Source organism: Nerophis ophidion, linkage group LG09 (assembly GCF_033978795.1).
Source record: "Nerophis ophidion isolate RoL-2023_Sa linkage group LG09, RoL_Noph_v1.0, whole genome shotgun sequence".
Classification (NCBI taxonomy): Eukaryota; Metazoa; Chordata; class Actinopteri; order Syngnathiformes; family Syngnathidae; genus Nerophis; species Nerophis ophidion.
In genome coordinates, this window is record NC_084619.1 from 30,583,970 (window position 1) to 30,601,862 (window position 17,893).

At 38.2% G+C, this 17,893-nt stretch overlaps 2 protein-coding genes across 11 annotated transcripts in view; both read left to right on the forward strand.

Moving 5' to 3' along the window:
• pik3ap1 (phosphoinositide-3-kinase adaptor protein 1) overlaps positions 1-9,046 on the forward strand; it is a 38,415-nt gene extending 29,369 nt beyond the window's left edge. Inside the window, exons 13-18 of the mRNA XM_061910800.1 lie at positions 1,462-1,655; positions 1,733-1,796; positions 1,875-2,045; positions 5,591-5,661; positions 5,806-5,903; positions 7,980-9,046. Coding sequence (XP_061766784.1) covers positions 1,462-1,655; positions 1,733-1,796; positions 1,875-2,045; positions 5,591-5,661; positions 5,806-5,903; positions 7,980-8,097 — 716 coding nt within the window. The 3' untranslated portion in view covers positions 8,098-9,046. The remainder of the gene's footprint in view (positions 1-1,461; positions 1,656-1,732; positions 1,797-1,874; positions 2,046-5,590; positions 5,662-5,805; positions 5,904-7,979) is intronic.
• A 57-nt stretch (positions 9,047-9,103) lies between these two features.
• LOC133559231 (sorbin and SH3 domain-containing protein 1) overlaps positions 9,104-17,893 on the forward strand; it is a 149,905-nt gene continuing 141,115 nt past the window's right edge. For 7 of the 10 annotated variants that reach the window (XM_061910788.1, XM_061910798.1, XM_061910794.1 and 4 more), the window contains exon 1: positions 9,105-9,408. The gene's annotated coding sequence lies outside the window, so the exon portion shown is untranslated. Of the gene's footprint in view, positions 9,409-17,893 lie in introns of all 10 variants that reach the window. The other 3 variants (XM_061910796.1, XM_061910795.1, XM_061910799.1) reach the window with 3 other exon arrangements.

A 17,893-nucleotide genomic window follows, 5' to 3' on the forward strand; every position in this document is an offset into this window, starting at 1 on the left:
AATACAAGCATTATTTTTTTTTTAAATCCGCACTTAATCAAAATTCCTCTTATTTTTTATCCAATTTTGATTAACCTTACGCAGGCCGGTCAGGAACAGGCAAATTTGCTAAAATCCTGTTCTTGATCAATTTGAAAACATTAATCCTGAATATGTTTTGTTTAGTGCAATATACGGTCATGGTCAAAAGTTTATATACACCTGTAAAGAATATAACGTCATGGGTGTCTTGAGTTTACAATCATTTCTACAACACTTATTTTTGGAGCACATACTCGTTGGTCACAAAAAACACTCATTAAATTTGGTTATTTTATGAATTTATTATGGGGGTTCTGAAAATGTGGCCAAATCCGCTGGGTCAAAAGTATACATACAGCAATGTGTTATGTCTGGGATCCTGTTTTGTTTAAGTTATGTTCTGTTTGCTTTTAGTTTCTGCTTTTTCACTCCCTTGTCTTGTTTCCATGGTCACACATTAGTTTCGCCTGTTCCACGTTTGGACTCACACACCTGTCACCAATCATGTCACTGTTATTTAAAGCCTGTCTTTTTCTGTTGGTCGGTGTGGTTTGGTCTAGTTTCATGTCACCTAAGTGTTGTCGTTTTCATATCCATAGCTTTTGCCCAAGTGCTAGTCTATTGTTTTCAAAGCCAAGTTTGTTCTCCGCCTTGTGCGCACCTTTTGTTTGCACCCTTAGTTCCTTTTTATAGTAAAATTAAATCATGTCCCTACCTTCACGTCATGTCCACTCCACTTTCTTTGCATTTCGGCAAAACAAACCCTGCCATAGTCCCCACTCCTGACACAATGTTAATATTTGATTACATGTCCCTTGGCAAGTTTCACTCCAATAAGGCACTTTTGGTTGCCATCCGCTTCTGGCAATCTTCTGGTTGAATTTTTGACCACTCCTCTAGACAAAATTGGTGCAGTTCAGCTAAATTTGTTGGTTTTCTGACATGGACTTATTTCTTCAGCATTATCCACATGGGGTTTACGTTAGGACTTTGGGAAGGCCATTCTAAAACCTTAATTTTAGCCTGATTTTAGCCATTTATTTACCACTTTTTATGTGTGTTTGGGGCCATTGTCCTTGTTGAACACCCAACTGCGCCCAAGAACCAACCTCCTTTTTTATTGTCCCGTTTACTATCTGCAGTGAAACGAGCCAAGGGACATGTAACCAAATAATAACATTGCTGTATGTATACTTTTGACACAGCAGATCTGGTCACATTTTCAGTAGACCCATAATAAATTTATAAAAAAAAAACAAAACTTAATGAGTGGTTTTTGTGACCAACAAGAATGTGCTCCAATCACTCTATCACAAAAAAATTAAAGTTGTAGAAATTATTGGAAACTCAAGACAGCCATGACATTATGTCCTTTACAAGTGTATGTAAACGTTTGACCACGACTGTAGTATATAAACATATGCGTTTTCATACCTGCAGCTCAGCCTACATTAGACACCCCCACAACGGTATATGATGCATTTGCTGGGATGAAGACACCTGGACAGAGGCAGCTCATAACATTGCAGGAGAGGGTCAAGGTGGGCGAGATCACCGTGGATGAAGCTGTCTCAGCTTTCAAAGCTTGGAAGTTGGACGATGAGAGCAGGGCTAGCTCCATACGTTACCAGCAGGTCAATATATAATTTTTTCGCCATGTGCAGTGCTTAAATATGCAATTACATGTTTGATGTGTTCTTTTTTCCCTCAGGATAACTTGAAAAGATTAAGACAGAGCATCATCAGACGTCACAATGAAAGAGGAAAGGATCTTGGTAAATATATGCTGTGTCTTTATGGAGAGTAGAAGGACAAAATACTACAGATTGAAAATTTGATGTTTGTCCTATCAGACTATGAGATCAGTGCTCCACTGCAGAGAAACACCTTTTGGGGATCAACTGTGACATATGAGTGTGCTGTTTATGATGGAGCTCCCAGAATGGGGCCTCCAAACTCCTCCAACTCAGCTCAGTTCATCCAAAGAGGCAGCTGGAAGACGGGAAGCTCCTCTAGCACGTCGAGTGAGTCTGACTGTCTTTTTTTAAATATCTTATCAAGCTGCATTGGAGGAGCATAATGTTAAAACGTATGTCTGTAACTCAGTACAGTTCTCCACTCATGCAAACTACAATACAAAGAGAATAATAATAGTATAATAATTTGATACACCATTGTCATTGGCGATTGCTCTAAGACTGTAAGGCATGGGTGTCAAACTCTGGCCCGCGGGCCAAATGTGGCCCGCCGTGTACTTTCATTTGGCCCTTGAGACAATATCAAATCAACATTACAGCTGGCCCGCCGCTTTAACGCCACATTCACCGTTAATACTCATACTCGTCAACCCTCCCGATTTCCCTGGGAGACTCCCGAAGTTCAGTGCCCCACCCGAATTTCTCCCGATTTTTCCCCGGACAACAATGTTGGGGGTGGGCCCTAAAAACACTGCCTTTGGCGTTCTCTACAATCTGTCGCCACGTCCGCTTTTACTCCATACAAACAGCGTGCTGGCCCAGTCACATAATATATGCAACTTATACACACAAACAAGTGAATGCAACGCATACTTGGTCAATCCAATCCAATCCACTTTATTTATATAGCACATAACAACAATAACGTTTCCAAAGTGCTGCACAGCCATGTTAAAAACAATATTAAAAAAACAATATTATGCTCCACCAATGACTGAATAAAAACAAAAAATAAATAAATATAAAACCAATATAAAAATATATATTTATATATATATATATATATATATATATATATATATATATATATATATATAAACAAATATGATTAAAAACAATTTTAAAGGGTAAAATCAAGTAAAACCGTAAAATAGAAATCAAAGTGTATAAAAATCACAGCCATACAGGTCACACTGAGGGTGGCCGTATAAACAACTTTAACACTGTTACAAATATGCGCCACACTGTGAACCCACACCAAACAAGAATGACAAACAATTTGGGAGAACATCCACACTGTAACACAGCAGAACAAATACCCAGAACCACTTGCGGTACTAACTCTTCCGGGACGCCACAATATACACCCCCGTTACAACCAAACCCCGCCGCCGAAAAGAGGCATTCCATTTTTATTTTTTATTTTATTTTTATTTGATATGCCATTGATATTTTTTAATTATTACTATTTGAAACTTGATTTTGCATGTCACTATAAAGTTATATAAGCCTTGCTTGTTCAATATTCAATGCAAAACTTGTTTGGGTCCCTATTAAAAGGTTAATTTGTTCAACCTCGGCCCACGGCTTTGTTCGGTTTTAAAACTTTGGCCCACTCTGTATTTGAGTTCGACACGCCTGCTGTAAGGGAAGCTCGGCTTCCCCTAAAATATATTGTATAAAGTGGGTGACTAAATATGCGCTAGAACAGTGGCTCTCAAATGGGGGTACGCGTACCCCTGGGGGTACTTGAAGGTATGCCAAGGGGTACTTGAGATTTTTTTTTTAAATATTCTAAAAATAGCAACAATTAAAAAATCTTTTATAAATGTATTTATTGAATAATACTTCAACAGAAATATTAATGTGAAAAGAAATGCAACATTACAATATTCAGTGTTGACAGCTAGATTTTTTGTGGACATGTTCCATAAATATTGATGTTAAAGATTAATTTTTTTGTGAAGAAATGTTCATTAATCCAGATAGATCTCTATTACAATCCCCAAAGAGGGCACTTTAAGTTGATGATTACTTCTATGTGTAGAAATCTTTGTTTACAACTGAATCACTTGTTTATTTTTCAACAAGTTTTTAGTTATTTGTATATCTTTTTTTCCAATTAGTTCAAGGAAGACCACTACAAATGAGCAATATTTTGCACTGTTATACAATTTAATAAATAAGAAACTGATGACATAGTGCTGTATTTTACATCTTTATCTCTTGTTTTCAACCAAAAATGCTTTGCTCTGATTAGGGGGTACTTGAATTTAAAAAATATGTTCACAGAGGGTACATCACTGAAAAAAGGTTGAGAACCACTGCGCGAGAATGCCTTAACTTTTGTTCTGAATCACCTACTTTTGCGACAGCTCGAGCGACTTTGTTCTCATTCATCGTGGTAACGTCAAAGTGTTAAAGCCGAGCGTCCATTGACTTTATAAATGCTATGCTTTGTCTTCCTCAAGGACACTATGCGTTTCTGGAAGTTTATGATAAGTGGGCTTGATCTCGGCTGGCCTGAGTGTCTGCAGGATGACTGGATGATTTGTCTGAGGCTGAATCTTTTTTTGACTGACAGCAAAATAAGCGAATCAGTGATCCTGAAATATAAAACACTGCCAGAGCATTTTTCAAGTTTCATTGATAAGATAAAGGTGCAGGGAAATGAGTGTGTCCATGGGCACAGCCGCGCTATGCAAAATCCCTATTAAAACATGATGTGGAGAATTTTACAATCCTGTAGGTGACGTTTTCTTTGTAAAATCCAGCACTTTAAAATGTTTTATCTGCTATATGAGACTGTATTTGTGTTCAGAGAATAGTTGAAAAAAAGCTTCTCCCACTTGAAAGACCTGCAGCTGCAACAGATCATTGGTAGGGGAAGAGGTGGTGCATATTTGTATGATGTGATTAGTGAGTGTATGATTGACAAATAGAGGTAAGATGTGTCGCATGGCTACACAGTTAATTGAGTTTTAATCACCATCACGATTTTAACTAAACCCTGATTGAATGAGGGGGCTCGTCAGCGATATCAACATTTGAAGAACTGTTCTGGTGCATATCAAATCAAGCCCTTCACAGACACAGCGGCAAAACAAACAACACTGGCTTGTCTTGAAACCCCCGCTCATGCCAGAAGTGACTTTAATACTTAATACTTGATGTTGTGAGGGTGCATCTGGAATGATGCAGACACACATAACATCGCATCCCAGAGTGCACTATCAGCATTCTAAAGGTAGGTTTTGTTGTCTATATTCCGATTTTATATTGCAGAAAGTTTGTTACATATTATATATGTGCACTGCTTGGTCAACAACATTGCAGAACACCACAGGTTGGAGAGCATGATAAAATAAAGGTGTAGGGAAATGAGTGTGTCCATGGGCACAGTCGATCGATGTAAAATCCTTATTAAAACAAGGCAATCTGCACCACTTTTCGCACTCATTATCAATTGTATATGCAGTCTTAGTAGATCACACGCCTGACGCTCAGTAATAGTACAAGCAATTTTATAGTTTGCACATTCTCTTTATTACGTGTTGATAAAAACTTAGTAGATCAGGCCCATTATCTTCATTAAAAAAATTTGTTTCAACTTTTACATCAATTTGATTGATGTAAAATAGGCATCAATAATAGGTTAATAGGCTTCTCATTCTGTTGATAGACACATTGCACAACCGTGGCTTTTTTGTAACATTCAGCTATTTCTCTCCATATTTGGTGAAGTGTCCTTTTTCAAAGACTTGACCATTGACAAAAGCCACAATTACACTTCAGATGATCTGTTTTGTGTTCAAGTAAATGTTGTATTATATGCATTTTCGAAATAAACTGAAACTGAACTGAACTTTTAGGTACTGAGAGCAACCGACTTAGCACACACAGCAACTTAAGCTACAGCAGTGGGATCGAGCCTGATTTGGAGGTGAGAAGAATCCTGGTCTGTTAACATCATATCTTTAGTCAGATGTCATAGTTGTTGACTATCTCTAGCTTAAATGGACCATATGTATATTGAAATGATTTAGCTTTAAGAAATTACAGAATGAAGTATGTTGTTTTGTCAAAGGACTCTTTAGAAAACCTCCCGACTCCAACTCGACCTTCACGGATTTCCGATACTGCTCCACTAACGCCACCCAGAATTCCTCCACGCAATCCACAAAGGTTTGTCTGTGTATGAGTAACGCAAGTACAGGAACAATAATTTTATAGTAAACAAAACAATATGTCATTGGCTACTAGAAATCTATCAGAATTAAGGAGCAGAATGTAGTCACGGATTTGTTAAGGTTCACTGGGAGTGGGTTTTGTGCCGGTGTGAATGGTCCTAAGATGAATAGATGTCCATAATATTTAAATATTTGCTTACGCTTGTTACCCTTACGAGCACATACTGTATAAAATAAATTTGCCATATAATTGATGCGATTCCTCCTCCTGCGGTTCATTAATCCAAACAGCACATTATAACAGAATGACTCAAAATAATCCACAAATTCAGGAATGTGTCAGCAATATGGCTGTGTACAAAGAAGTGAAGGCCAAAACCTAAATGCTGTTTGAGCAAATGCTGGTGGAGACATTGAAGGAAGGGGAAATCACGCCCTATCTGTCAAAAACGTGAAATCCAACGCAAACATGTTTTGATACTTTTGTTGCACGAGATGTCACGTTCGGTTGCAGACTCAGCACAGGCTCGAGCACTCGAATAAGACATGCCGGATCCAAATAATCAGTCCTCCTGACGTATGCTTTATTGCTTATCATTTGCTTAATTTATTCATAGACCAACTGCAGGAGTAATTCTGTGATAATAATATGATGAGGCAACAGTTACAATCAGCACTCTCAGGCCACCTCAGATGTGTCTCACAATGAAAAGAAGTTAGACACCCTGACTCTTGACTAATCGCAAGTCAAGATCCCAACATACTTCAATATATTTAACATCTCCAATATTTTACAGTTTGGGAAACTTGATGGAAAAGTTTGACATATAGACTCCTATTCGAAGTCTGTGTTTCTCATATTGGGAGGGAGCCTGCAGACTCCCCTTAGGCCCCTTCTACACTAAACCGGATTAGGTTATCCAGGGTGAATCCCACCTAACCTTACCCGTGTCCACACACAACAATGCCAACGTATAAGACCCCCTTCCCACCTCTGTCCGCCGGCGCAACGCTACCTAGTATGCATGCGCGAATACATGCACGTGTCATAGTCACCTCTGACCTGGGAGTCTATCCTTATTGTGTTTCAATGTAGCCTATTGACACATTTCTTTTAACAGTAAACCTTGCTTGCCTCACCATCAGCAGCTGTCAGACTATTGTAGTGAATCACAGCTGAGCCGTCATACATGAATCATATCTTTAATGGACGTATGAAAGTAAACAATGTGATAAAGAACATTTTACAACAACCAACAACAGGACACTGCTTGTAGGCTCAAATTGGCAGTCGTACTTGATGGCCACAACCACTTCATGGCTTCACAATAGTTATGGAGTACAAAACTAAACGTTCAGTAATTGCTCGACATACATCGCGGACAATAACTGATAGTCTGTTTTGCCAGTCCAAATGTATTCGTTATTTTTAGTAGTCTTCCCTTGTCCACGGGAGCCCGCATTGTCGCTGTTTCTCCTTCGACAAATGGACGCAGTTTTTTGCTAAGTAGAATCACAGCTGACCTGGACATTTTAAAGTTGGCTTGCCGTTCCTCTGATACAGCACACTCGGTGACAAACATATTCCACCACGCTGCCGTGCTTCCAGGGCTTATCCAAAACCGTCACTCAACATTGCTATGTTGCCGTTTGAGAAGTGTTTTATCCGAATTAGCTGAAATTGCACGTTTCCTTCTCTTAAGGCATCAATGTGTGATTTCCAAAAGCGCCTGTACATGTACAAGAAGGAGAAACACACCTCCATTTTTCTAGTGGTTGCCGCCGAGTTACCGAACGGGTTGTTATGAAGCTGGCTGTGGCCCGTTCTGTGGGGCGCTGTCTTTCTGGCATCACTTCCTCTCCAAACTCAGTTTGTAAACGATCAATGAGTCCATACAAAGCGAGGAGCTGGAAATTCAAGAAATACACGACACACTTACCCATGTGGAAAATTATACAAGGAGGGAAACCTTAGACGATGGTTTAGTGTGACTGACACGAGGCACACTATACACTTATATTGTCAGCAAGCAGGTATTTATTTAATAACAAGCATTGTTGTGTCTTATAGGGTTTCAGATAACAAGTTGCATGAGCGCTATGTCTCTTACCCAACTCGAGCACCTCCTCAAAGACCTCCTCAGAGACACACAAACTCTGCTCCTCCTGTCCCACGTCGGCAGCGGTGATGTGCAACAAGGCCTGTGTCCAATCTGAGTTTTCTTCGAGTGTGTTGCAGAGATGCATACATTGGAATGATGGACAAACATAAACACACAAAATATTTAATAAATAGCATAGAATATAATTCCTTGATTGTCCTTGTCAGGGCTGAATGGCATCCGTCAGTGCAGTACAAATTAAAAACAATACCTAAAATGAATAATAACCATATATGTGTCTACTTTACAGCACAAACACACACACACTTTTACAATCAAAGACATTGTGTTCATTTTTCATTTGTAGAGTCAGTATGCGTGAACAGAAATAATTGAGATAGTGTTTTTAATTTATTCTGAATAATGAACCAAAATGATTTAGATACAATTTGAGATGTGTTACACATTATGATTGCTGTTGTTTTGTCATTTTATCACATGTGGACCCATATTATATCTCTCCAGATTAAAATTCATCAAACTCACACGTACATAAAAGTAAAACATGTTAAGTCAGGGTATTTTGTCTCCTCCAACTTTTTTAACATGGTGCAAAATTAACTTTGATCAGGTGATGGCGCGCCAGCGTCACTTTTTGTACTTTCCTCATTTGACTCTCCCAGTTCAAAGTATGAACATCAATGCTTCATGTTGACATGTTGTATTTAACAATTCAAACAATGCCCTCACCCCCATCTGTCAATCATGTAAACAACCCACAACTTTTATTTTCTACAGTTTATATGCGAAACCAGAGTTGGCGGAAGTGTGGCCACTTTGGCCCTGCGGTAGGAAATTTCAAGTTAAAACTACTATTTGCAAACACGATGCAGAACACGTACCTAGAGTTTGTATTTCAGCACATACACGGACATACATTTGTTAAATATACTGTCTTATTATTGTAGACACCGGTTACGTTATATTTTCACAGATTTTTTTCCCCAAATAAATATATACAAGCTCTTAATGTGAAGGCCAGTTGTCTTTGCTGACAAGTCGACAGTAGTGTGTGTGTGTGTGTGTGCGTGCGTGTGTGTCTGCGTGTGTGTGTGTGTGTGTGTTTGTGTGTGTGTGTGTGTGTGTGTGTGTGTGTGTGTGTGTGTGTGTGTGTGTGTGTGTGTGTGTGTGTGTGTGTGTGTGTGTGAGTGTGTGTGTGTGTGTGTGTGAGTGTGTGTGTGTGTGTGTGTGTGTGTGTGTGTGTGTGTGTGTGTGTGTGTGTGTGTGTGTGTGTGTGTGTGTGTGTGCTGACAGGACGTTGGTAGACAGAAGCCATCAGGTCCCAGTGAAGAAGACCACACGAGCAACACAACACTGGATTATTACCAGCAAACACCGGTAAGAACATGTCTCATTATTGCTAATATCATCGCTGGATGTGTTGTTACCTCTTTTTTTTCAATATTATAATAATTCCCTTGCACCTCATCAGAGTCCCCGCTGACTTTGTTGTACTAAATGTCGCCAATGTAGCAATTTCCATGCATCCAATAAATGTCAACTCAGCAGATTTCCTCCAAGCAAAGGCAGCAGGGTTGTATTTAGCATCCCGGGGCAGGTTGCTGCTGTCGGGACTTTTACTGCAGTAAAGACAAATGTGCACACAGTGGAGCAGAAGTGCCGCATGCTCAGCACAGATGAGTCCTTCCCTTGATTGCTATATGTAGAAGATAAAGGATAATGCAGATACGCCTGCACCTTAATTGTCTTTTAAATCAGGGGTCCCCCAATCTTTTTTTTTGCACCAGGGACAGGTGTAATGCAGGCATTATTTTCACGGACAGATGTGTGGCAGATAAATACACAGTGCCATGGAGCCCTAAGCAAAATTAGATTTTGAGGCCCTCTATTTCTGCCAAAAATATTGATTGTTGATCATTCACACACCTACTATAAACTCATTGCGGCTCTGGCAGTGTTGTTTACATTATCCTATTGTCAGCCTACAAATGACATGTCATTTATAAAGATATGGGGGTGGCCCAGTTAAGAACATAAATAATACCAATAAATGAACGAATGATGTCCAGAGTGCCACATATCCTAATCTTAAAATGTAGAGAACATTCAGCTACTTGAGTGGCCTGGGGTTGAACAGTCCAAGTGATAAAGCTTTGTATTTACAGTAAAAGTGTCATCTTGTCTCATCAGTCTTGTACATATTATTCTTTAATTACTAGTTTATATTTTAGTTAATTGTTCATATTTAATGTTTACTTTGTACAAAGCGAGCGCAGTCTACTGAAGTTAAATTCCATGTGTGTTAAACATAACTGGACAATATAGCTGACTCCGATTCACTTTATTATTTTTGGTAACAAAAACCTGAAACAGCAATGTGCAAAAATAATTCGTAGTGCAAGAAAAACAATAAAGTGCCACAATAAAATCACTATAATATATATGAAAAGGAACAAATTCAATTGTACAAAAAACAACATAATTAAATTAAATATCAAGCAAATACTTAATAATATTAATGAACAGAGTTACCAGAAACAAGGTAACATAACGGTTTATAAAGAAATATAAAGTTACTACATATTAAAACTATGTAAATGTACATAACGATGTGGAATAATTTTTGGGCAAAAAAATCAAAATAAACTACCTTAATTCACACATTTGACCATCACATCTAGAGATGCGCGGTTTGCGGTCTCATCCGCGGAGTCCGCGGATAAACCGCGGGTCGGGCGGGTGACTTGACGAAAAAATTGATTTTGAATAGATTCGGGCGGGTGGCGGTTGAAGAATTTGGAAATATATGATATACATGGTTCAGAGATCGGTAACTTTTACCGTTCAAAGAGCCATTTTGGACTCGTGTCACAAAGCGAAGATGACATTAGTTGACGTAAACATTCTCAAGTATGTCTGCCGGCAGTCACCCAATTAATAAGTATTAGGGCGTGCTATGAAGCCTTTGCCTTTGACGCCTTCTACAACATGTAAAATGTACTTGCAAGTCCAGCAATATGTTGTGTGTGGCTTCCACTGACACACGCACACGACTGCAAGGCATACTTGGTGATACAGAGTACACTAATGGTTGTGATATAAACAATTTTAACACTCTTACAAATATGCGCCACGCTGTGAAGCCACACCAAACAAGAATGCCAAACACATTTAGGGAGAACGTCCTCACAGTAACACAACATAAACGCAACACAAAAAATACCCAGAATCCTTTGCATCCATGACACTTCCCGACTATATTATACGCCCCACTAGCAGCAAAAACCCACTACTACCCACCACGCAGTCTGATAGTTTATACATCAATGATAAAATATTAACATTGCAACACATGCCAATACGGCCTTTTTAGTTTACTAAATTACAATTTAAAATTTCCCGGGAGTTTAGTCTTGAAAATGTCGTGTAATGATGACGTGTGCGCAAGACGTCACGGGTTTTAAGGAAATATGAGCGCTGCACACACACACAGCTAAAAGTCGTCTGCTTTAACGGCATAATTACACAGTATTTTGGAGATCTGTGTTGCTGAATCTTTTGCAATTTGTTCAATTAATATTGGAGAAGTCACAGTAGAAAGATGGAGTTGGGAAACTTTAGACTTTAGCCACACAAACACACAGTGATTCCTTGTTTGAAATTCCGGGAGCTGAAACTTTCCTATGGATCAGAGCGCGGTCAAGCAAACATGGATCCCTACCAAATGTCAATCAGCAGGTTTCGGTGAGAAAATTGAGGTAAAAAGTCGCTTCTTACCGGAGATCAGGTGAGCTTGCCCCGTCCATAAAGCTGCCGTCGACTTCCCTGAGACATTGGCGTCAAGCCACCCGTGGACACACACCTCTGACTATCAGGTACTGTTAAAATCACTAAAACACTAGCAACCCAATAGAAAGATAAGGGATTTTGCAGAATTATCCTAGTAAATGTCTCTTAAAACATCGGAATCCGTCCCAAAGCAATCACGTTTTTTTTTTTACTTGTTTTTTTTAACTTTTTTTTTTCTAGTCCATCGCTATCAATATCCTCAAACACAAATCTTTCATCCTCGCTCAAATTAATGGGGAAATTGTCGTTTTCTCGGTCCGAATCGCACTTTTTGTTGGAGGCTCCCATTAAAAATAATGTGAATATGTGAGGAGCCCCCACATGTGTAACGCCATCGTCTGCGACTTCCGATAGAGGCAGGGCATTTCTCTTAGCACCGAAAGTTGCGAACTTTATCGTGAATGTTCTCTACGAAATCCTTTCAGCAAAAATATGGCAATGTATATGGCAATATCGCGAAATGATCAAGTATGACACATAGAATGGACCTGCTATCCCCGTTTAAATAAGAAAATCTCATTTCAGTAGGCCTTTAACCCCCAATTCCAAACCTTGATGCTGAGTGGTAATGGGTCCCGTTTTTATAGTATTTGGTATGACTCGACCAAAGTCTGATTTAGGGCTGGGCGATATATCGAGATACGCGATATATCGCGGGTTTGTCTCTTTGCGATATAGAACATGACTATATCGTAATATTCGAGTAGACAATCTCATGCAGTTGTTTTTAGCTGCAGGCTTTACACTACAGGCTCTCCTCGCTCTTTCCTGTGTCTCCTTCTCACAGACAAGCAGGCGCACATTCTTACATGCGTCACATACTGTCACATCATACGTCACATACGTACACGCCCTCGCCTAGCTGTGATGTTAGTGGGTTGTTGCGAGAGAAAGAAGGTGCGAATCTCGTAACAAATGAAGGAAGAATTAATTCCCAAGAAAAACAGCACGGGGTCCATCATCGTCTGGCGGTGGTTCGGCGTCAAGCGGATATATGTCGAATAGACAACTTTAATTTGTCAAGTGTAGGGCATCAGCGTTGCTACCAAATGTATCATTACTGCTAATATGTAGTATTATTTGAAAAGTCACCTGCTAATAACTTTAATAAATACAGTTTTGGTCAAATGACTTAGTTGTGATTTCCTTCTCTGCATGAAAGTTTAAAAGTAGCATATATTAGTGCAGTATGAACAAGAATGTTTAAATGTAGACACATAGAATCACCATACTGCTGTGATTATATGTATCCAGTCTTCATTCAAGACTAAGGCAAAATACAGAGAAATATATCGTATATCACGATATGGCCTAAAAATATCGCAATATAAAAAACAGGCAATTTCGCCCAGCCCTAGTTTGAATTCACCACCTACCGATCTCAGGACGGACACTCTAACCACAATGTTGTTTCAACGTTACATTTGTGTTGTAGAATTTTGGTCGGAAAATTCAATGGTCAACTCAACATTAGAACCCGACATTAAATAAACGTTGTCAAAAAGCCTGTTGTTTCAACATTATGATTGAGTTGCTCAATGTCAGGACTAGGGTTGTACAGTATACCGGTATTAATATAGTACCGCGATACTAATGAATCATATTCGGTATATATACAATCTCTGAAAAGTACCGGTCTGCACCCCCCCCCCCCCACCCCACCCCCCCTCAGCGGCGTCACGTCGTGTCATTGCTGGTTTACGAGCAGACGAGCATTTTCGGTAGCGCACAATCACGGAGTCCTTACAAGCAGACACAGTGTGTAGACAGAAAAGGGAGAACGGACGCAGGTTGGCTGAAAAACTAAAGATGAAGGTGAAGTTATAACACCGAAACCCCCTCAGGAAGAGATGCTTTAAGACATGATTGGCTAGAAAGCGGCTACAGTCCAGCCGCAGTCGGCAGTGTTTTAGCGACCTCTAAATCACTAATCCTCGTCTCCATGACGACGAATAAAGTAAGTTTTTTACAAATATTATCCCTGCAGGACGAGTAATAGCTCAACATTCTTCACTACACTCCGTAGCTCATTGGCGTCACAGTGTAAACAAACGCCATAGGTGGATCGACACCTAACATCCACTGTAATGATACCAAGTACAGTAGCGTATCGAGTCGATACTACTATGATTATGTTGATATTTTTGGCATCACATCTTCTTTCGTTTTTTTTTAAGATTATAATGTGACTATAAACTCAGGGCACATGAGGACTTTGAATATATGTATGATCCTGTAACTACTTGGTATCGGATTGATACCTAAATGTGTGGTATCTTCCAAAAAAAAATGTAAAGCATCCAAACAGAAGAATAAGTGATTATTACATATCAACAGAAGTGTAGATAGAACATGTTAAAAGATAAAGTAAGCAGATATGAACAGTAAATGAACAAGTAGATGAATAATTAATTTTCTACCCCTTGTCCTTAATAATTTTGACAAAATAATAGAATGATAAATGACACTATGTTTCTGCACATGTCAGCAGACTAAATTAGGAGCCTTTGTTTGTGTACTAAACGACAAGTTGTCTTGTATGTTCATTATTTCATTTAAGGACACATTTGCAACAAGAAACATATGTTCAATGTATCGTAAGATTTGTTGTTAAAATAAAGCGAATAGTGACATTTTTGTGGTCCCCTTTATTTAAAAAAGTATCAAAGTACCGAAAAGTATTGAAATAATTTTGGTACCGGTACCAAAATATTGGAATAGAGACAACACTAGTCAGGATATAATAAACGTTCTCAACCTTTTTTTAATTTCTTATGCCTGCTGGGTAACGATGTAATGCATTATACTGTATGTGGTCGTCTGGGACAAGAGCATACTGTATATAAAGATATAAAAAAATAGATATACTTGCCATTGGTTCTAATAGAGTTATATTCCAGAAGGCACAATACATTGAAACAACATTAACAACTTGTTGAATTATGTGCTGATGTTGAGTAACTCAAACATAACGTTGAAACATGTTTTTTTTTGTGTTTTTTTTTCGTTTTGTTTTAATGTTGGGTTTTGACCTTGATTTGACCTTTTAAATTTTGGTAATTTCCCAACCAATATCATACAACATTGAAACAACAACATTTTTGACGACGCTTATTTAATGTCAAGTTGTGACATTGATTTGACCAACGTTAGACATTGTCGTTGTCTCATTTTGCAAATACTATTTTGCAATGTTGTTTCGAAGTCAGTTTTAGAGTACATATACAGTATGTACTTTGTGATCATGTATTGTGCCTGTTGGGATTGCTTTCTGTAGATCTTTTATTTCTATTTCTATTCTAAAAAAAATGGTATTCTTATTTTGTGCAATATTTTACAGGTATAGATACACTTATGCATGCTTTGTTGGTGCATTTTTTCATGTGCAAAACATATATGTTAATGCTAAATACTTGTGCAATAGGGCTATGTGCAATAATAGTAGCACTTTAACTTACAAGGCCGAGGGAGATGTGTGTTTTCCTGCTGCAGCACAGTTATTATATACAACAATTTAACACACTTGCACTTCAAAGATCAAGGTTCAAGGATTCTTTAATTGTACACAGAGGTAAAATAGTTGTGCACACAGCAGTAATTCTGCATCCAGGCAGAATTGAGCTAAAATACACAAAAAATATAGACTTAGACTTAGACTTCCTTTTTATTGTCATTCAAATTAGAACTTTACAGTACAAATAAGAACAACATTTTGTTGCATTATCTCGTGGTAGTGCAGGATAAAAACAAACAATAAGGTGCAGGTATAAATAAATATATTACTGTACAGATAAATATATTGCACTGTTGCATATGCATCCAGGTTTATTGATGTATGTTATAATGTCTTTTTATCACAGCGAGTTAATCCATTTGGGGGGGAATTGAGTGGATAGTCATGATGCATTTAAGAGTCTTTCGGCCTGAGGGAAGAAGCTGTTACAGAACATAGACATTTAAAAACCACAAACGATCATCAGTATATAAGTACACTGTGAAACAGTAAAATATATCACATAATTAACCAATACAATAATTGTGACTTTAGTACTATAGCACACTGCAAAAACTGAAATCTAAGTATGATTAAATATCTCAAATAAGGGTGATATTTGCTTATTTTCTGTCTAAAATAAATCCTCTCATTGAACAGGTTTTATGTTAGTGTTTTACTTGTTTTAAGTGATTTGGTCCTAAACGATCTCTGTAAGATATTACAGCTCGTTGCTGAGATTTTATGACCTTATATCATGGGTGTCAAACTCTGGCCCGCGGGCCAAATTTGGCCCGCCGTGTAATTTAATTTGGCCCTTGAAGCAATATCAAATTAACATTACAGCTGGCCCGTCGTTATTACACAGCAACGGTGCCGCTGTAACACCGCAATTTTTCACACTTGCCAATCCTCCCGAAGTTCAGTGCCCCTCCCGAAAATCTCCCTGGGCAAGAATTCTCCAAATTTTTACCCGGACAACAATATTGAGGGCGTGCCTTAAAGGCACTGCCTTTAGCATTCTCTACAACCTGTCGTCACGTCTGCATTTCCTCCATACAAACAGCGTGCAGGCCCACACGCATAATATATGCGCCTATTATACACACATAAGTGAATGCAAGCATACTTGGTCAGCAGCCATACAGGTCACACTGAGGGTGGCCGTATAAACAACTTTACAACTGTTACAAATATGCGCCACACTGTGAACTCACACCAAACAAGAATGACAAACACATTTCGGGAGAACATCTGCACTGTAACATAACATAAACACAACAGAACAAATACCCAGACACCCTTGCAGCACTAACTCTTTTGGGACGCTACAATATATTTTGATATTTACCTCAGAAGGCTGCAAATAGAAAAGAGGCATTAAATTTGTATTTAAATTTTATTTGATATGCCATTGATATTTTATAATTATTATTATTATTATTTGAAACTCGATTTTGCATGTCACTATAAAGTTATATAAGCATTGCTTGTACAATATTCAATGCAAAACTTGTTTGGGTCGCTATTAAAAGGTTAATTTGTTCAACCTTGGCCCGCGGCTTTGTTCAGTTTAAAATTTTGGCCCACTCTGTATTTGAGTTTGACACCCCTGCCTTATGTTGAGTAAAACATGCTTGAAACTAGAATATCAACTGACGCAATGCTGTGTCATCAACACTCACAAGTATAAAACTTCTTCTTTAAAGTAATAATTTCTTACTCCAAACATGAAAAAAAAAAAACATGATGCCGGGCGCATATCATTATGTCAAGATAATTAATTTAATAAATGTAAGAATATTTTTCAACAGATTGAGCAAAAAGGTCTCCATTTTTTTTCTATCAAGCAAACTGCACTTGTTATTAGTGAGAATATACATATTTTAAGGTATTTTTGGGTTTGTTGATGTTAGTTAATTTAACTTGTTTTGGAAAGTCTTGACAAGCCAAATTTTCTTGTTCTATTGGCAGATCATTTTGCTTAGTTCAGGTAAAATACCCCCTGATTTGTTTTATTATTTTTTTCTTGTTTTTGAACACTGGCTTTTTGCAGTGCAGTTCTCCATCTGCCTTATGCACTTTAACTGTTATGGTGACCTTATTCTTGTTCCATTCTGAACTGAGGTCAGCTGAGACTGTTTTATATGAGTCTCCATTTTATTTTATTGTTATTAATATGTCTTGAGTCTATGTATTTCATTGTACTGTTTATGTCTGTTAGTGCATTATTAAATGTCCATTAATGTGAATAGTACCATGTAACAATTATAACAAATGAAAACTTCCCATCAGAAGTTCTATCATACATATATGAACAAACTGCAAACCCCGCTTTGAAAAGCTGGATACTACAAAATATGCTCATTGTCAATGATGGGTAGTTACGTAGCTTAACTACATTTCCCAATAGCTTGGCGGTAGGAAAACTACGTTTGGAACGAGTAGCCATTGTTGTATTTTAGCTATTGTTAGACCTACGTCGCGAGTTAAAGTTAGAGTACCAATGATTGTCACACA